The 18882-nt window shown below is 43.0% G+C and overlaps 1 protein-coding gene across 3 annotated transcripts in view; it reads right to left on the bottom strand.

Annotated features, from left to right (window-relative positions):
* Tuba8 (tubulin alpha 8) overlaps positions 1 to 18882 on the bottom strand; it is a 33622-nt gene that overhangs the window by 11710 nt on the left and 3030 nt on the right. Inside the window, exon 2 of one of the 3 annotated variants that reach the window (XM_020185920.2) lies at positions 7809 to 18867. Coding sequence is in view for 2 of the 3 variants with exons in the window: in XM_074076460.1 (XP_073932561.1) it covers positions 7060 to 7134 (75 nt within the window). In the remaining variant the exon portion in view is untranslated. Of the gene's footprint in view, positions 1 to 7059; positions 7292 to 7395; positions 7771 to 7808; positions 18868 to 18882 lie in introns of those variants that run through there. The other 2 variants (XM_020185919.2, XM_074076460.1) reach the window with 2 other exon arrangements.

Genomic DNA, 18882 nt, shown 5'->3' with positions numbered 1-18882 from the left:
CAGCAGTCAGGAGGCTGATGCAGGAAGATTGAGAGTGCAAGACCAGCCTAGGCTATGTAACAAGAACCTGTCTCAAAAAACACCAAAAAAGAATAATGTGGGATTAACCCTTGTCTAGCATGAATGAGGACCTGGTTTTGGTCCCTAGTACTGAAAAAAAAACAAAAAGGAATAACAGTATTTGAAAAAGGATATTTTTTTTTTAAAAATCCACAAGCCCTTACTGTTATTAAAAAAATAAATAAAACCTGAGGAAAAACTAATTTGTCCCCATCCAAACAGTAATATTTGTTACCGACAGCTTTTTCTTAACAGTAGTATGTTCACTAATTAATGTAGAATATGAAATATTGTCATGTTACACTTTCTCCTTACATACTTGATTTGGACAAGGGTACCAACATACCTAAGTGGAAGGATGATGGGGACCTGGATATTCACATGAAACCAAGGAATCACTGTGACAGTCACGAGTGGGAATGGTCACCAGCCCAATGCTGTGATCAATTTACCACCCCTCCCAATGACACAAGACCTGGTGCAGTGCAGTACAGCACACAGCATACCACCTGTCAAAATACTCAGCCTTGGCCCAGCACTAGCTAATCCTCGATAATCAGGAGATGGAGATTGGAAGGATCATCGTTCAAAGCCAGCCCAGGCAAAATGTTCAAGAGACCCCATCTCAATCAATAAAAGCTGGGCATGGTGCATGCCAGTAATCCTAGCTACACAGGAAGCATATATAGGGGGCAGTCCTATATACCTGGCAGTCCAGGCCAGCCAGGTATGAATACAAGAACCTATCTTAAAAATAACCAAACCAAAAATGGCTGAGGGTATGACCCAAGTTGTAGAGCACCTTTCTAGCAAGTGTAAAGGCCCTCAGTTCAAACCCCAGTACTGCTTTAAAAAAAAAAAAAACTACTCAGCCTTAACCTACCAAATCCTTTCACTTCCAGTTCATAGAAAACACAGGAATTGGAGGATAGGTTAAGTGACCTCATGAAAAAACAAATCCAGAAGATGGGACATTCTGCAGGGCAATTGGTCCACTTTGTTTTGTTTTGCTTTGTACTGTGGAATGGCACACAGGGTCTTGGGCATGCTAGGCAAATGTTCTACCACTGAGCCACACTCTGACCCAGTCTTTTAATTCATGAAAAAATAAAAGTGGTGGGAAGGTCTGTTTCATATCAAAAGGAACTTAAGAAATGGAACAACCATATTATATGTCTTTGAATTCTGGTTTGAGCAAATCAAAATAATTGGGTGCCAAAATAGAGAAAGTCATTAATTTTATGATGATAAAATGTGACTAAGGATGAAGATGCTCTTGTTTTTTTAGAATTTCATCTGAACCATTTAGTGGTACAATCTCATGATATCTGTACTTTAAAATTCTCTTGTGTTTTTTACAGTGCTAGAGATCAAACACAGGGCCTTGCTCCTGCTGGGAAAGCACTCTACCACTGAGCTTTATTGGGAGGGTGCCTAATGGGAAGTCTTTAAGCCACAGGGAGTGCCCTCAAAGGGGATTGCAGGACCCCAGTCTCTTCCCTCTTTCTCTCTTTTACTCCCTGGCCATGAGGTGAGTGGTTTTTCTCTGCCATGCACTCCTGCCATGATGTGCCATTTCATCACAGGTCCACAACCAACATGGACAACCAAGCATGAACTGAAACTTTCAAAACCGTAAGTCAAAATAAACCTTTTCATAAGTAGATTCTCTCAGGTTTGTGTTGTAGAGGTAGAAAGTCAGCTAACACATCCAGAAACAAGGAGCGGCACAGAGCTCCTCCACAGAGTTCCTCTGACTCAGGCACTGAGCAGCCTTCTCCAACCACTCTGTCTGATTACCTACCCATCTTTCCACCTGGACAATCAAAGAGCAGATCTTTGGAAGGCGGACCCTCATGCCCAAGAAAGGTCATCCATCTGTCATGTCAGGGATGTAATGTTAGCTCAGAACATTACACTGGCAGTGGACTGGCCTCATAGATCACCTAATACAATTCCCTCTCCATTATTTTATAGATGAAAAAGCCAAGGCCCAGAGAGGTAAAGGATAAATTCAAGATTCAGAGCTCTTTAGCAAAAGACCCTGGACCAAAACCCAAGGTTTCTGACCTCAACCTGAGTCTTTCCTCTGCACCCACACAGCCTCCTGCCTCACTGTCACTCTGAGCCTCCTGGGCCTTGGAATACACGACACATCCATCAGTGCAAGCCTGATGGTGGCCATCAAGACCAAGCTTATAGAGCAAAACACCAAATAAGAAAAGCTCCAGTGCAGAGTATACTAGGAATGGTTCAGGGTGGTAGCCTCTTTGAAAATGGGTCATCCTTCTGTTAGAACAGGAGTCTGCTTCTCAGGACCAGTTGTGCAGCCAGGAGGCAGGGGCAAGAGTAAGCTGACCCAGCAGGGATATTTAAGTCAGATGTTTGTTCCAAACTCATATTTCAGGTTCCCCTCTTCAGCCAATCCAGCCTCTCTCTCTCTCTCTCAATCCCCACCCCCACCCACCATTTTGACTCTGGGCTTGCAGAGCTCAGAGGAATTCCGTCCTCCTGCATCCCTGTCAAGGGAGGGGGATTCCTATGTGTTGGAGCCTCTTTGCCCAACGATCCAGGGGTTGAAGATAAGGGAGGTAGACTTAGATATTTTGTTTTTTGTTTTTTGTTTCCTTTTTTATAGTGCTGGAATACCTATAAAACTCACCTACTCTGTTCCTGCAACAATGGTTTTTGTATTTTTACAACAAAAAGGCATTGAAAGGTAGTGGATTAACTCCTATTCATCCTTCAGTTAAATGTTATTCCCTTCAGGCAGAAGTTTGGACAACCACAGACCAACACAGCATAAGGCCCCAAGCTGTGTGCTCCCACAATCCCCTTCATCTCCATCATTACATTTATCACACCAGATTATAGTTGCCTCCTCAGTTGTCTGGCTTTCCTAGTACAGAAAGTAAGCTCTGTGGGGACAAATAATTTAATCCCCAGCACCAAGTGCAGTGCTCAAGAAATACAGGAATTAGAATGAGCCTCCTCCCTGGGCTTACGGCCCACTTAGCAAAAGATTTAGTACAATGAAAGTTCAGAAGAGAAAAGACAAATGTTAGCTTGGTTTCCTAAAGGAGAAATAACCACAGGGACCCTGAAGAATTCAGACATGCCAAGATAACCTAGGGGATTTTAAGCGGGTTTCAGAGCAGTGTGAACAAGAGGCAGGAGAATTTAGGACATATCCCACAACTACCCAGATTGTCCACAGCATAGGCCTGTGAAGGGCAGAACAGATAGGACACCTGTGCTCCCTATTACCATTGTCCATGGAGAATAAACCAGACGCTTTTCAGAATTTCAGAAAAGTAATTTCTAGAACTTTGCAGCCCTTTAAGAATTCCACTGCCAATCCTACTTAATATATTTCTCTCCATTTTAGTATCCACTCCCTTCTGCTTTGTTATCAGAGGACTAAGAAAAGCTAATCACTCTCCTCAGTAAAGAAAGCTCTGAAGCTTTAAAAATCATTTTAAAGAATCATAAAACAGCAAAAGTGACGTTATCGAGGAAAAGAACTGATGTGGGTCAACAATGTATACTGTATGGACACTTGAGACCTATCCACTGTCCCCTGACTACCTGTGTGCTCAAATAACACACAGTTGCCTTCAGGAAGCCTGTTATGACACCAAATTATTTCTACTTGTCAGACTAATCTGACAAGTAGACTAAATAATGAATCACATATATTTTAGGACCTAGGTCAGGGATGGCAAGTGAAAAGTAGATCCACTGTGTTCCAGAGGGATAATTAAAGTAAGAACAAATGTGACTCATGAAAAACTGTTTGAATTATCTCTACTCAGACACTTCAATTACAGTGTATTTGGAATCACTGGGAACAAAGAATAGATAGCAAACCAGAAACAGAAAGAACACAGAGGCAACCTAAATTAACATCAGCAAAAAAAGCAGCTCAGGAGAGGGGCTCAGATTATAGGCCCTGCAGTAAGGGCAGAAGGCCCTGGGCTCTTTTTTTTTTTTTTCATTAGGGGCAAATGCAAACCATAGTTCAGGAGTTTTGATATGATACACACACTGCCATTGCATTTTCCCATTCTCTTCCACAGCTCACTATCTGGGAGAAATTCTGATGAGAGAAATGCCAACCACAGAGGCCACAGTGTTGTCAGTCCTTTGGTGACCCAAGGAAAAAGGAGCAGTTGATCCACTTCCTCCTCCAAAGAATACCACATCCTGCATCCACCCCCATCCCTGGCCTTGCATTCACCAGCTATTTCCTCCTGAAAAGTTATGTTTAACTTTTCATCTTCCTTTCAAGGCCACTCAGGAGCCCTCTCACCAAGGAGATTCCCCAACAGCATTAACACCACAACCCCTACCCTAGGCTCTGCATGGACCTGACCTGAGCCAGGAAGGTTCCTATCAAAACTGGCCATTCACTCTCACTTCCTCAACTGCTTTGCCCCCAGCTACTGCTCTTGTTAATCAAGGCTCCTCACTCAGAAGCAGGTACCTGATGACTTCTGGGAAAAATCTTCACTTAGCGATGGAAAGGGAGGATGCAACAGTGACCTGAAGCCCCTGGGGAACCCCACACAGTGCTCCAAGGTCAGAAAGTACTATCCACCCTGAAGAGCTCAGTTGTGCCTGGCATCCCTGGGCAGATGGCAGGACCCACCCCACTTCCAGAGCAGAAACTCTCTCTGCCCTGGTATCATTTACGTGGGCTCAGCTTGGGGTACCTGGCTAGGATTCTGCATATTCCTTCCCAAAAAATGTGTCATAGACTCAGTTCCCAGGAGGCTGCTTACTGCAAGCACACAGAGAGCAGATGGGATGGGATGCTGGGTTATAAGATCAGCCTGTCAGATTTGATGGTTAAGAAGAGAGGCTTTGGGAATGAGTGGATTTAAGTTCTAGTCTTCTTACCAGCTGCGTAACTTGAGGCTCCAGTCTGAAAATGCTAAAGTGTACTGGTGGTAGGGTGTGCAGATGACTGGGGAGAAGGGGTAAGCCACATAGAAAAATGTCCACCTGGAGTAACTGGAGGAATGCATTTTAAAATATGTGTGAAATGCTGCTTAACACGAAGGAGGTGCCTCCGTCTCCTGTGAGAAAAGGGAAATATGGGCAACAGCTGTCTAAAACTTAACTGCTGGAGGAAGTAAAGATGTTTCTGTGAGGGACAGTGGAATTCTTGGGATCAAGGTTTATAGATATATCATTCTAGCCTCTTAAGAATCAGGGGCAGGACCATGAGGCTCAGGAATAGAGCACTTGTCTAGCATGCTTGAGGCCCTGGGTTCCATCCCAGCACCCCTAGAGAAGAAGAGGAGGAGAAGAAGAAAAGGAATGAGTCACAAAAAATTTAATAAGAGGTTCTGTGAATGGGAAATGTTCAGTAAAAATGTTTGCCCATTAAGACAAGGAAATGTTCTCAATAGAACCTAGTACACAAAGCTCAGTGTTTCAAAAGAAAAGATCTTCCCCATTGAAAATATTCAACCACTGGGTTTTCAAAACTGCTAAGCACATTTGAAACAAAGTTTTACTATGTTAAGTTTTTGATTTAACAAGTATTTTCAGAAACTCCCCTATGGAATACACATAGAAGTTTGCTCAAGAGGTGGACTATGATGGCTATTATGATTACCCTTGGTCACCCTGTATGCTTCCTTTAGGTTCCAATCTAAGAGAAACTACAACATTCAGATCAAAATTAAAACATGCAAGGAAAAGCACTTGCCAAGCAATAGCTATGTGATGGATATTATAATTACTAAATATGAATTCTAGAGTATTTAGCCTGAGATTTGCTTCAAAATAATGGAAAGGGAAAAAAATGAAGCAGGACTGGTCATAGTTGGTGATTGCTGAAACTGGCTGATGCATATAAACAAGCTTATTATATCCTAGGACAGGGTTCATAAAAAAAAAAAAAGGTCATTATACTACTTCCTTTCTTGAATATGTTTAAAAATTTTAACTTTAAAGTAATAAAATCTATGTGGAGCCCTGGCAGTTTTTGAACTGTAACCCCTCTTCATTTGTACATGAGAAGAATCACTCCAAAGAGGTTAAGCGAAGTATTGAAGTGACAGTCACACAGCTAGTTATAGAGCCAAGAGCCAAAATTCTGAACTCTCAGCTCTGGGCTCCTTTTATGATCCCACACCAGGGGTCTCAGGCAGAAATAGGTTCCTCTGGCCACTATCCCCTATGTTCCCAAATTCTTCAAGCTTCCAGGTGTGTCTGGGAACATGTTGGGGAAGGAGGAGGGAGCTGGACAGACCTGGAGCTAGAAGCAGTAGCGTTAGGGCCAGAGCCAGAAAGCCCTGGGCACTTTCCCAAATGACAGAGGGAGGGGAGAGGTTCTCGCCTATCCTGGTGTCACTGACACCTGGAGCAAGAGTGCACAGAGAACCTGACCTTGCTTATTCTGCCCCCACGCTCCACCACCACCATTTCCGACCCACCTTTCCAGATCGGGGCTCTGGGAAAGATTCCTGGGGGTTTCGGGAAGTGGATTGGGGGCGAATTTTAGCCACCGTGGGAGTGGGAGGGAGGAAGAGTTTGTACAGAGTGGAACTACCCAACTTAAAAGAGCCCTGTCCAGCAATGGGGTCGGGAGCTGCCAATGGAGATAGACGCAGGGGCGAGGAAAGGAGCTGGGCCACTGAGTCCGGTAAGCCAGGATAGAAAACAAAACGAGAAGGCTGAGGTCCCCTTTGGGAAGGAAGACTGCTAGTGCCAAAGCCCGTCTGACTTTGACCTCGGGAAAAACTGGTAAGTTGACAAGGTGCCAGGCGCCCGGGAAGTTAGTGATGCCACAGCCCCCGGCCGCGCTATAGTTGTGGGCACCCCAAACCCAAGCGAATGGCCTGAGGATGCGAGCGGAGCATAACCCAGACGTGGAGGACCTGTGACGCCCTAAGTCCATTGTCACATTCTGGGGCCCAAACACATTTTGTTAGGTTTGGGGACTTAACTGCATCTCCTCCTCCCTTCCGCCACTGCCGCCCCTACCTGTCTGGAATCCCACAAGCTGTCCAACCGGAGTTCCCCCCAGAATGTCAGTCGCTTCTCCACCAGGCTCCCCATGTCTTCCCCACTCTCATCTGCCTCCGCAAATCTTCCATAGGTCCCCTTTAAGGGACGACTCGCCCCCCTCCCAAGATAAGTGGAATGGCCCCGGGTGCGACCTGTCCCGTAAAAAGGTGTGAGCCCCGAGACCCTAAACTGACACCCCTCGACCCCTAAACTTCGAGTTCTTCGAACCCCCTCCACCGCCCGCATACACACAGCTCTTATCAGGGCACCTGCTGCGCACCGCCACCCCCACCCCAGCCAGGAAAAGCTCACCATCGCTGCCGCTCGCCTCGCCCGCTCGCCTCCCAGCTGGGCCTGCCCACCCCAACTGCTCCAGATACCGCCGCCTCCGCTGTTGTGACACACTGGGCGGGAGGGTGCCCGGGGACAGACAGACCGGGCCAGCAGCTGCCGGGCGGCATCACAGTGCCCGGGGAGGGGAGGGACGGAGCAGGTCACAAAGACACTTCCCCGCCGATCAGCGGCTCAAATCTCCGGCCAGGATCCTCCGGCCCGCCCTGGTTGCTTCACGGTTGAGAAGTGCGCTGTTGGGTTCCTGGGCTCTGGGCGGGGGAGGCAATCCTAGTGCCAAAGCGCACGTGTAACACACATCCTCCACATCCACTCTGAGATCAGTGATTATAATTCTGGCTGCTCACGAAAGCAATGTGAACACAGAGACAAACCGTTCATTTCTCCCAAGCTTCCATCCTCTTCTTGTTGCCAGCAAGGAAAGCACTGGTTTCCTTGACTTCAGTCACCTCAATCCAGGAGAGCAAGCAGGACCAAGGGCAAGTCTCGCTGGTCTGTTGCTTGTTCTGTGTGTACTTGGGCAAGTTGTGCTCCGCTCTGGAAGCCTGCATCTGCTTCCAATGCCCACAGACATAGAGCTCCTGGTGCTCAGCAGTACTTACTTATCAGTTTTCACTACACTGTGTACCTCCCTTGCCACTATTCTCGAATCTCTCTCCTTGATCCATTCCTACTTGATCTCTTCCTACTTTTAGCTCCAAATGTGTCTGCATCACTTCTCCTATGTTCACCAGAACTGTGGTTATCTTTGTAGCCACAAGTGATATTGAAGGGCAAGGGAATTCCTCTTACTCACTCTAATTGGGGGAGGGCAGGGGAGATGCGCCTGGCCCTGGACCACTTTAGATGTGGGTCACGTTATTAAACTGGCTCTACTTCTAAGCTGGACTGGGCTGGATATAGTTCTTGTTCCTTGATCTCACTTCATGCTGAAAGTGTAATCTAGCTTCTGTTTTCTGGCACTTCCTCAGGCAGCTGAACACAGTCACTACTGACTGCACAGCTCTTTCTTAAGATTCTGCCACATAGAGCTGCTTTGACCAAAGTTTCCAAGAGCATATCTAGAGATTCACCTTCCCTTCCACTCCTAGGTGCCAATCTCTGACAAGTAGAGAATGAAAACAGCTTTTTCCTTATCTATGTAACAATTTGTTCTGCTGGCCATCCATTCATATATTTTATTATTTATGAGTCTCTTAAGGATAGAACATGTTTTAATCATCTTTGCAACTAAAAGTATTGAACACAATGCTTTGCCCTTCTGATAGCATTCTTACTAAGTTATCAGTTGAAGTTATAATGCGAGATCCTGAAAATTAAGACTCATGATTAAGCTAATTATGCCAAGCTCATAGCAAATGCTCAATAAAGCGTAACAATTATTTGCTCCACGTTTCTCTTCCAAACCCCCATAGCATATTCTACTTTTTCTATAGCATTTATTTTTCAATTTTGTGTGTGTGTGTGTGGTTCCAGGGCTTGAACTTAGGGCCTTCACCTTGAGCCACTCCACCAGCCCTATTTTTGTGAAGAGTTTTTCAAGATAGGGCCTTGCAAACTATTTGCCTGGGCTGGCTTCGAACCATGGTTCTCCTGATTAGCTAGGATCACAGATGTGAGCCACTGGTGCCCAGCTACTTTTCACTATTTCATCAACTTTGTATTATAGGGGTGGGTGTGTGCGTGTGCATGTGTTCCAGCCCTCCTATAAAACTACAACACCTGGAAGGCAGGGGTTGTATTGCTCATTCCCCTTTCCCCACACCAGAAAAAGTATCTGGTCTAGTGCATTAGAGGGTTCAGAAAACATGACTGAATTGAAAACATGAATAAGTTGATTTTTCAAGTTCTCTTTGTAAATCACCAAATATATTATGAACAGGCTCTTAATGTCACAGGATAAAGTTATGACAATAGTAATAATAACAATGGCATTCAATTTCACTTCATTATAATATCCTTGAACATCTCATCTTTACCTAGGTGGGGGAAAGCTATGGCATATATAATACTCCATAAATACTGAGTCTTTTCATTCTAGGGAGATAAAAAGAAGGTTGGTTGTTGTATATCGAATTGTGTCCCCACCCAACCCACAATGTAACCATATTTGAAAATGGGCCCTTTAAGATTTAAGTTAAATGAGGTCAGAAGGGTGGGATCCTAATCCAATAGGACTGGTGTCCTTATAAGAGGAAGAGACCTCAGGAATGCATTCACACAGAAGGAAGGCTAAGCGAAGACACAGAGAGAAGGTGGCCATATGCACACATAGGACAGGCCTCAGGAGAAACAGACTTTCTGTACTTGACCTTGACTCCCAGCCTCCAGAAATAAATTTCTGCTCTTTAAGCTGCCCAGTCTGTGGTATTTTGTGTTGGCAGGCTGAGAAGACTGACATGGCCTTAGAGTAAAAAGTGTACTTTATTGACCTGTGGCATCCCAGGTCTATTATCATTCCTTCCATTCCCACCTCCAGTCCTACGCTTTCCTCCCTGAACTAGGCCGGAAAGGCAAAAGGACTTACTTTCTAGTCCCTAAGGTATCTAGTTTTATGTATGAGTTTAATTGGGCCACAGAGTATCCAGGGATTGGTCAAACATCTGGGTGTTTCTAGGTGAAATACATTTGAATTTGTAGACCAAGTTAAGCAGCCTTCCTTAATGTGGAGGGACCTCACCCAATCAAATGAGTAACAAAATGGAACAAAAAGTCTGAGTAGGAGGGGATTTCTACCTGCCTGGCTGTTTAAGCTCAGACCTTGCTCTTCTCCTGCCTTTGGACTAGAACTTACACCATCAACTCTTCTACGTCTCCAGCCTGCCTACTGTAGATCTTAGGGCTTCTCCGTCTCCATAATGATATAATCCTTGTAATGAATCTCAAGGGATGGGAGTGTAGCTCAGAGGTGGAGTGCTTCCCTAGCATGTGCAAGGTCCTAGGTTTGATCCCCAGCACTGCAAAAATAAATAAACCACTTTATATCTTTATCTAAATACATAGGTGCATAATAGGTATTTCCTATTTGTTCTGTTTCTCTTGAGGCCCCTTTATGCAGATGGAGAAAGTGACATCCAATCCATGCTGTGTTTTAAAGGTCTTTTAAACGAAGTACCCCCACCTCCAACACATTCCAGTTACCAGGTGTCTATCTTCTTTTATGAGCTTTTGTGCTGTGGGATATTATTCAATATAATAATTATAGTGATCACCTAAAATGTTGAGCCACACTTGTTTGAAAAAAAGGTAGGATAATTTCTGTCACTCACTCAGGAAAAGTTAATCTTGATATTTGCATATTTCTTTTTTAAATTCTCTGATAACAAGCACTTTCTATATGCCAAATGCTTTACTAAGGGCATTCTGAGCATTATTTCATTTACTTCTTATATCAAATCTCTGAAATTAAATTATTATTATCCCCACTTAACAAATGGATCTGAGACTTAAAATGATGACAATAGTTGTGGGATAATACTGTGGGACCACAGTTGGTCCCACAGAACTCAGCAAAAGAGAACATGAGGCATTGAGTGGTAGGAGCTGGGAGTCAAGGACAAATAGCAAAATGCAGAGACCATTAAGCCTGAGACTAGAAAAAGCTCATTCTTTCACAAATTGGCTCCACTGGATACAAGGTGAGCTCTTGCCCTCACTGCACATAAAGCTCTATTATAGCTCAGGTCCCTACCTTCATCAGCTGCCAACCTGGAAAAAAGCACCAACAGGTCTGTGTGGGATGAAATAGCACCACAGAAAAGATAAGACTGTCAGTACATTGTCTTCTCTGTGAGATCTTGGTATTCTGTGCATAGTTCATTTTTCACCTTTTTCTGTCCTTTCAGACTTGAAGGAATTGGTTGAATTGTCTAATTTTTTTCATTTATGTCACATATTACTAGGTGTATTAAAAAATGATTGAATCTTTCTGGTCCATATCCTGGCAGGATGTTATAAGAGGAAACTGTTCTCACTGCTAATGCCATAAATCCCAAGAAAACACCCCTTCTCCAAAAATAGTATTACCATTTTCACTGGTTCTTTTTTTTAATTTTTACTGGTACTGAATTTGAACTCAGGCTTAGGACTTGCTAGGCAGGCACTCTATCACATTAGTCATGGCCTCTAATCCTGTCATTTTCACTAGTGAACACAGTACATGTGTCTTAAGTAGAGCTGTGATCTTTGTATAAGCAAAAAGTTGGAAAGAACTGAAACAGACAACATATTAACAGGCAGCAATATTGCATGTCTACCCCATGGATCAGTGGGCCAAATTGTGGTCCTAAAAGATCTGTTCACCCTGAAACTACAGAAGGTGACATTATTTGGAATAAGGGTCTTAGCAGATGTAATTAAGAATGTCAAGATGAGATCATCCTGGATTAGGGTGGGTCCTGAACTCAATGGCATGTGTCCTTATAAAAATCAGAAAAGACATACTCACCTATACATTTCCCTATAGTGCACACTTGGTCTTGTTGTTGTTGTTGTTGTTGTTGTTGTTTTGTGAGGGCTTCACTGTTTTCAGGTTAGTATGAACTCCTGAGCTCAAGTGATTATCCCACCTTGTGAGTAGCTAGGACTACAGATGCAGATCACCAGGCCTGGCTTTCTTGCCTATTTTCCAGAGCACATTTACACCACCTTGTCCACATATTTCCAACCTTTATCTTTAACCAAAAATATTGTCTCATAAGCTCTATTAACTCCCCAGTCAGTCACCAGCCCACTTTCCTTTTCCTAGAAGCCTTAACTGAAAGTCAAAACAGAGAACATATTATTTTGTAGTCTAGTATCTGATTATTTTAAACAGCCCAGATGGCCTGTGTAAATTACATGAAAACCTAGTGTACTATTTAAACCTAATATAATCCAACTAAGTGTGCTTACATGCAAAAGTCAATGGTTACTTAATCTATTTCATGCACATATTCTGAACAGTTTATTTTGTAGTACTAGGGATGCAACCCAGGGGTTTTGTGCATGTTAGGCAAGCACTCTACCACTGAGCTACAATCCTAGCCCTTAAATAGTTTTTATCTACTTTAATAAAAAGACTTAGATATCTAGTAACCCTTAATATTATGTATTGTCTTCACTACTCCATTGCATATGTGCATGTATTATTTAATACTTCTCAGGGTTTGTTTAGACTTTTGCTCATTTGACACAAATTTAAAAGGCTAATACTTCTTTAATTAGAGACCTCTGCAGACACTAGAGTCTATGCTGAGAACCAGGAATCAGAGGGTTCCCTTTCCAGCATTCATATATATATATATAAAACTAAGTTCTACTACTTCTGAACACACCCCCATTTCACACTTAATCAACAGCAATGATAAGCAGCACCTGTTCACAATATACCATGCACTTTTGAAGTGTTTCACAGTGCATTAACATCATTTAATCTTCTCAACTATGAAGTTGAAGTAGTGCTGTACAATATCCTCATTTAGGTAAAGAAATTGAAGCACAGGAAAGGTGAATTGTAAAAAGTCAAAGTAGGGTACTCAAGAGGTGAACTTGGGCATCTCTGAAGGTCTACACTCTTAAACTCCATCCCACACTGCCAGTCACTTGTACAGCAAAAGTATTCCATTGGGATGAAACTGGAGATCATGTTACATAAAGTAAGCCAGATTCAGAAAGACTGGATGCATGTTTTCTTTCCTATGTGGAAGTTAGATCCAAAAGACAAATGTATACACAATCACAAACATGATCATATATACATATACACAGATAGATAAACAGATAGACAGACAGACAGACAGATAGAACATGTCTGTAATAGTGAGGCTATTTGGAGGGACTAGGGAGAGGAAAACAATGATAGAGAATGAATAATTCTCTATCTATTCATCTGTGTAGGAAGATAGCATAATGAAACACACTGAAAGTTGTGGGGGAAGGGAATGGGAGAGGAATAGAGGGGGTTAATCTGATTAAAATACAATATATTCGTGGGTGAAAGCCCTTTGAACAAGGAATATACACTTGAAAAATGAAAGACTGGGGCTGGTGGACTGGGCTCAAGAGGTAGAGCACCTGCTTAGCAAGGATAAGACCTTGAGTTTAAACCCCAGTTCTGCCAAAAAAAAAAAAAAACAGAAAGAAAAATGAAAACCAGATCCTGTTGAGGGGTGAGGAGTTGTGGCATGGGTAGGGTAAATAGAGCATGAAGGAGGAGGAATAAGGTTAATGTACTTTATATACTTGTATAAAAATAGAACGATGAGCTTGTTGAGAGTATTTTAAGTAGGAGGGAGGAGGTAAGGGAGAACGATGGAGGGGATGAATCTAACCAAGGTACACCGTAAACATACTTGGACATGTGACAATGAAACCCCCCTGTACAACTAATATATGCAAATAAAAATGTCAAAAATCTACATTTAAAAAAAGCATTCCATTGCAAGAATTGAGAGTGCAGCTCAGTGGAGATTTTGCCTTGGGGCCCTGGGTTCCATCCCCAGTACCAAAAAAGAAAAATAAAAGCCTTATAGTAAATATCCTAGCAATAATAGGACATGGGTTTTAGTCATTGTCTTTAGCACCTCAGAAGACAGATTAATTAACACCTAGAAGACCATGAAATCCATGAACAGGGCAGATCACCAATGAGTACTAAGAGCAGAGCGGGTAGGATCTTCAGATGTTCTGGAGCAGTGGGTGCTCACTGGAAGGAGACTGTCATCCACTGCCAGAGCAATGCCTCAGAGACTGGGAATGGGCAGTGTCTCTTGTAGGGTAATAAGGCAATTTTACCAACTCCCAGCTTGGCACTGGGAATGTGAGCAAAACTCTTGGACAACACTTTGAAGAGGACCAAAGACGCATAATGGCTCCTTTCAGAGAAAACAGTCCCTTCACTGGGATCTAGCTAAGGCCACTCACTAGTAACTTAAGAGTTTAGCTCATCCATGTGAGTTATCTGATGGAACCACCAGCTTGTATTTGTATCTATAGAAGTTCACCCACAGGCTGTCACCACTGGTACATTTGGAAAGGAACACCGCCTGCTCTCTCCTTCTGGAAAAAAAGTGACCTCCTGGCAAGAACACTACCAAAATAGGTGCCAAAGTCATATGCTTCCTCCCTCCCACCACCCTCATCCTGATGCTTACTTTATTACTCCCCCTTTTTTTAGTGGTACTGGGGATTGAATTCAGGGCCTTACACTTGCTAGGCCAGCACTCTACCACTTGAGCCACACCTCTAGTCCTGCTCCCCTAATTTTGCTACTTCTATTTCTTCTTTCCTCTTAATTCTCAAGGCCAAAATTGAAATTCATCTAATAAATCTTCATTACATGGCCTCTTCCAAGCAGGGCCTCATTCTAGGTACAATAGGGGAGCTAGAACATGATCCCTGGTGCCTGGCAAGTATAGGTAAAAATCCCAGTTCTACCATTGTGGAATGCTGGGCAAGTTAAAATCATCTCTGTGTCTGTTTTGTCATCTCTAAAATAGAGATAATAATACCCACCTGTTGATTCAGTATAAGATTCAATTTATTAATATAAAGTGCTTTAAAAAGGTGTCTAGCAAGCCAATCAGGGAGGTATATGCCTGTAATCCCAGTACTTAGGAAGCAAAAGCAGAAGGCCAGCCTGGGCTATGTAGTGAGATCCTGTCTCAAAAACATTTTTTTAAAAAAGCGTGCCTTGTGCCAGGCACCAGTGACTCACACTTGTAGTCCTAGCCTCTCAGGAGGCAGAGATCAGGAGGATCACAGTTGGAAACTTGCCCCAGGCAAATACTTCATGAGACCCTATCTTGAAAATACCCAACACAAAAAAGAAAAAAAAAAACATGCCTTGCACATGGTGAACACCTTACAAATGTTAGCTATTGTTATTATTACTGTTCTGTTAGAAAGGATGACCCCCACACCACACAAAAGGAATCTATCCAGTTGAAGAGATAACTAACTCTTCCTAACAGTGAAAGAACAAATGTCCACTGACTAAAAATAAATGGTTTGACTATTAAGAGAAAGAGAATGACAGAAAAGGGAAATATCATTGTAGTAGTGAGAGTACCAGCAAAGCCTCACAGGAGAAATTGGGCTGGAAAATCAGTTAATATCTGAAGGTTAAACAGACATGGGAAATGAAGTACAGGAAAGATCACTGGGCTTGAGTGGGCTTGAGAGTAAAGCTGACTAGACAACAACAAAGACAACAGGCTAACATGGGGGACATGGAGAAGACAGTGTGGGTCCAAGTTTTCTGTGTAGTTGGAGATGGGTTAGACAAATCCTGAGAGGTCAGGGATGGAGCTGAAGGCAAGGAGACATCCAGATAAAGGTGGTAGTAGAAGTTACAGAAGAAAAACAAGTCACTGAAGGAGCGTGTGTAGAAAGAAAAAAGCTGTAGGCAGAACCCTGAAGGTGTACTTACACTGAGTTCGAAGGCCAAGAGAAAAAGAGATGCTAAGGAAACGGAGAAGTCAGTGAGGACAGAGATGATACAAAATGCAAGGAACGGATGGTGTTCTACTGCCCTTGGAAAATAAGTCTTTTATGGACAAGTATAGGGGATAAGGTGTGGCTCAGTGGTGGAACATTTGTATAGAATGTATGAGGCCCTTGGGTTTGATCCCCTAGCACAGGGAAGAGAGAGGGTATAAATGCCTTTTTTCTAAAACTTAAGATCTCTGAGGGCAAGAACCTGTCAGTTACATTTTAAGGACCACACAAATTGGTTTTCTGCCCAAGAAACCTCTCCATATAAAAATGTTGGTGTTACTGTTAAGTTGCTTTTTTCCTGACCTAATATACTTCTACAAAAATCCTTTGGTTTTCAACCAAGTCTCTGGATATTATCTTTTCAACTCTTAACACCCCACCCCCCACTTCAGGTAGTACAAAAGTGACAAGAGAATGTTAAAAGTGTCACAGAGGCTATTGGTAAATGAACTTGGCTCAGTAGCATGAGAATAAAATCCCAGCCCACATGTTCAGATCTGGCCCAGCCCACAGAGAAAAGCAGTTCTGTACAGCCCCTTGCCCCCAGCCTGCCCTTTCCGAGATCACATTCCCTCTCTGGAGCAGAGGACACCCAGTCCCTCTCATGCACAAACCTAGCCTTCAATGCCATTTTCTCCACTAGTTCTCACGGGCCTGGGCTGCCATCTTAACAGTGATTACCACTGATTAGGTAGATCACAAAGCCTGTACTTTAATATTTTCTAAAACATACATACAGGAATTTCTGTTCTCCTATTCCAAGGAGGATACTCCAAGACCTCCAGTGAATGCTTGAAACTATGGATAGTAGCAAACTCTGTATCTACAATGTTTTTCCTATATATTCATATCTGTGATGAAATTTATAAATTAGGTACAGGAATTCATTATGATAATAAAAATAAAGCAACTATATTATACTGCAACAGGTTATGTGAATATGGTCTCCCTTTTCTCTCTCAAAATACCTTGTACTGTATATATAGGGTTGGTCCTCTTCAATGTTGACCATGGGTAACAGGTTGTAGAGTGAAACCTCAGATAAGCAGGGACTACTTTAAGCATTGCTTTAAGATAAGGAAAACAGGGCTGGGGGAAAAGCTCAGTGGTAGAGCTTGTGTTTAGTATGCATGAAGCACTGGATTCAATGTTCAGTACCACAAAACAAAAAAAAAAAAGGAAAATATTTGTTGTTTTTTCAAAAGGTCTAGATACTGGCAAACAGTATTTGGATGCCTACTTCCTCACTGGAGAAATGGCACAGGGAAGGGTTTGATAAGCTGCTCAAGGCATTGTACCCATTGCATTTTTTCTTTTTCAGAACCCGGGTTTGAACTCAAGGCCAACACCTTAAGCCACTCCACTATCCCTTTTTTTTGTGATGGGTTTTTTTCAAGATAGGGTCTCATGAACTATTTCGCCCAGGTTTGCTTCGAACCACAATCCTCCTGGTATCTGCCTTTTGAGTAGCTAGGATTATAGGCATGAGCCACCAGCCTCTGGCCTGCCCATTGCCTTTAATTCAGCTTTTTTCCAGTCCAAAATACTAACGTTTCCAGAGGAAAAAAGCAAAATAAGTTCCAAGGAGATACCAGAGTAGGGCAATGAGACCAATCTTGGCCAGGCGACAGGCAGCTTGACTAAGCAAGCCTGAGATAAATTCAGTAGAATTCCAACAGCTCTACCTGTGGGTGGCCAAGTCAAAGTCCATTGACCCTGAGCTTTTCCATAAAAGGAGGGAAAAGAGAGGTGAGGTCCTTGGTAGTACCCTATTTGCAGTTCATGCAGGCCTTTCTCTTCCTTCCATTTCTTCTCACTGTTTTACCCAGATGGCAAAGACTGCTTCAGTGTAGATTTAGAAAAAAAAAAAATGTCCAAAGTATGAAAAAGGTCTGTTCCCCCCACACACTCAGCTAGGATAGTTGGCACTGCATGTGAATCAGAGAGATGTCAACACATTCACAGGAAGAGGTAGACAGGTGCAGCATGTCTATGAAGAATCAGCATGTCCATGAAAAGTAAGGCACCTCAACTATGTGCTCATAGTTACAAAGCCTCACATTATGTGTTTCATTTTTTAAGTGTGGCACAGGGTGTATAACAGGTAAAGAGAAAGAAAAATTTAATATCAAAGAATATGACTTTTTGAAGTGAACAGACTTTCAGCAGAAAATAGGGGTATGGCAAATGAGCAGGTAGAAGGGGTGGACTTTCATTTCCATGACCACCTTTTGACCTTTTGTATTTAGTGCCATATATACAAAACTCTATTATTAAAGTCTTCACACACATACAGTTACAAAATGCAAAAATGAAGGCTCACCTGCACAGAGCTATGAAATGTTCCTTCATCCCTCCTGAACCCCTTTCTCAAACCTAATGTCCTCCTCCACATACTAGCCATCCTGCTGCCCAGCTCCCTAACTCCCCCATCCCACCATCACCCACAGTAGCTAATTTTACTCTCCACTTCACTACATTCCCCCAACCTCCCATGTGACCACAGAACTTGCCCTCCTAGATACCTGTGAAGTTAGAAATGTGTGCTCTACATCCCATACTTTCAGACCCCTGCAGAACCAATGAACACTAGCCCCCAGATACATCTGCCTATTAACAGTGAGCTTTAGCCAGGGAGTGACAGAATGAGGATTTGGGGGCAAGTGAGGACACCAGGCTTGAGAGTCAGAAGACTTGGGCTTATTCAGGCTCTATGATTTGGGGCAAATGGTTTCATCTTTCTGGGGTTTAGTTTCATTAACTGAGAAAGAAGGCAGTTGAAGGATACCATCTTCACCCAAGGTTGTTTCCAGACCCCACATCCCCCAAATCCAATGTGCCACTGCTCTTCTTTGATGCCCATCCCTTCTGAGCAGGCTGATGTGTATCATGTGTATAAATGGCACTGTCCAAATGTTAGCCACATAGATCATTTTAAACATTCTAGGAGCCTCGCTGCAAAAAGTAGAA

The sequence above is a fragment of the Castor canadensis genome, chromosome 6 (genome assembly GCF_047511655.1).
Source record: "Castor canadensis chromosome 6, mCasCan1.hap1v2, whole genome shotgun sequence".
Classification (NCBI taxonomy): domain Eukaryota; kingdom Metazoa; phylum Chordata; class Mammalia; order Rodentia; family Castoridae; genus Castor; species Castor canadensis.
This window is presented reverse-complemented; position numbering and strand designations above follow the sequence as displayed.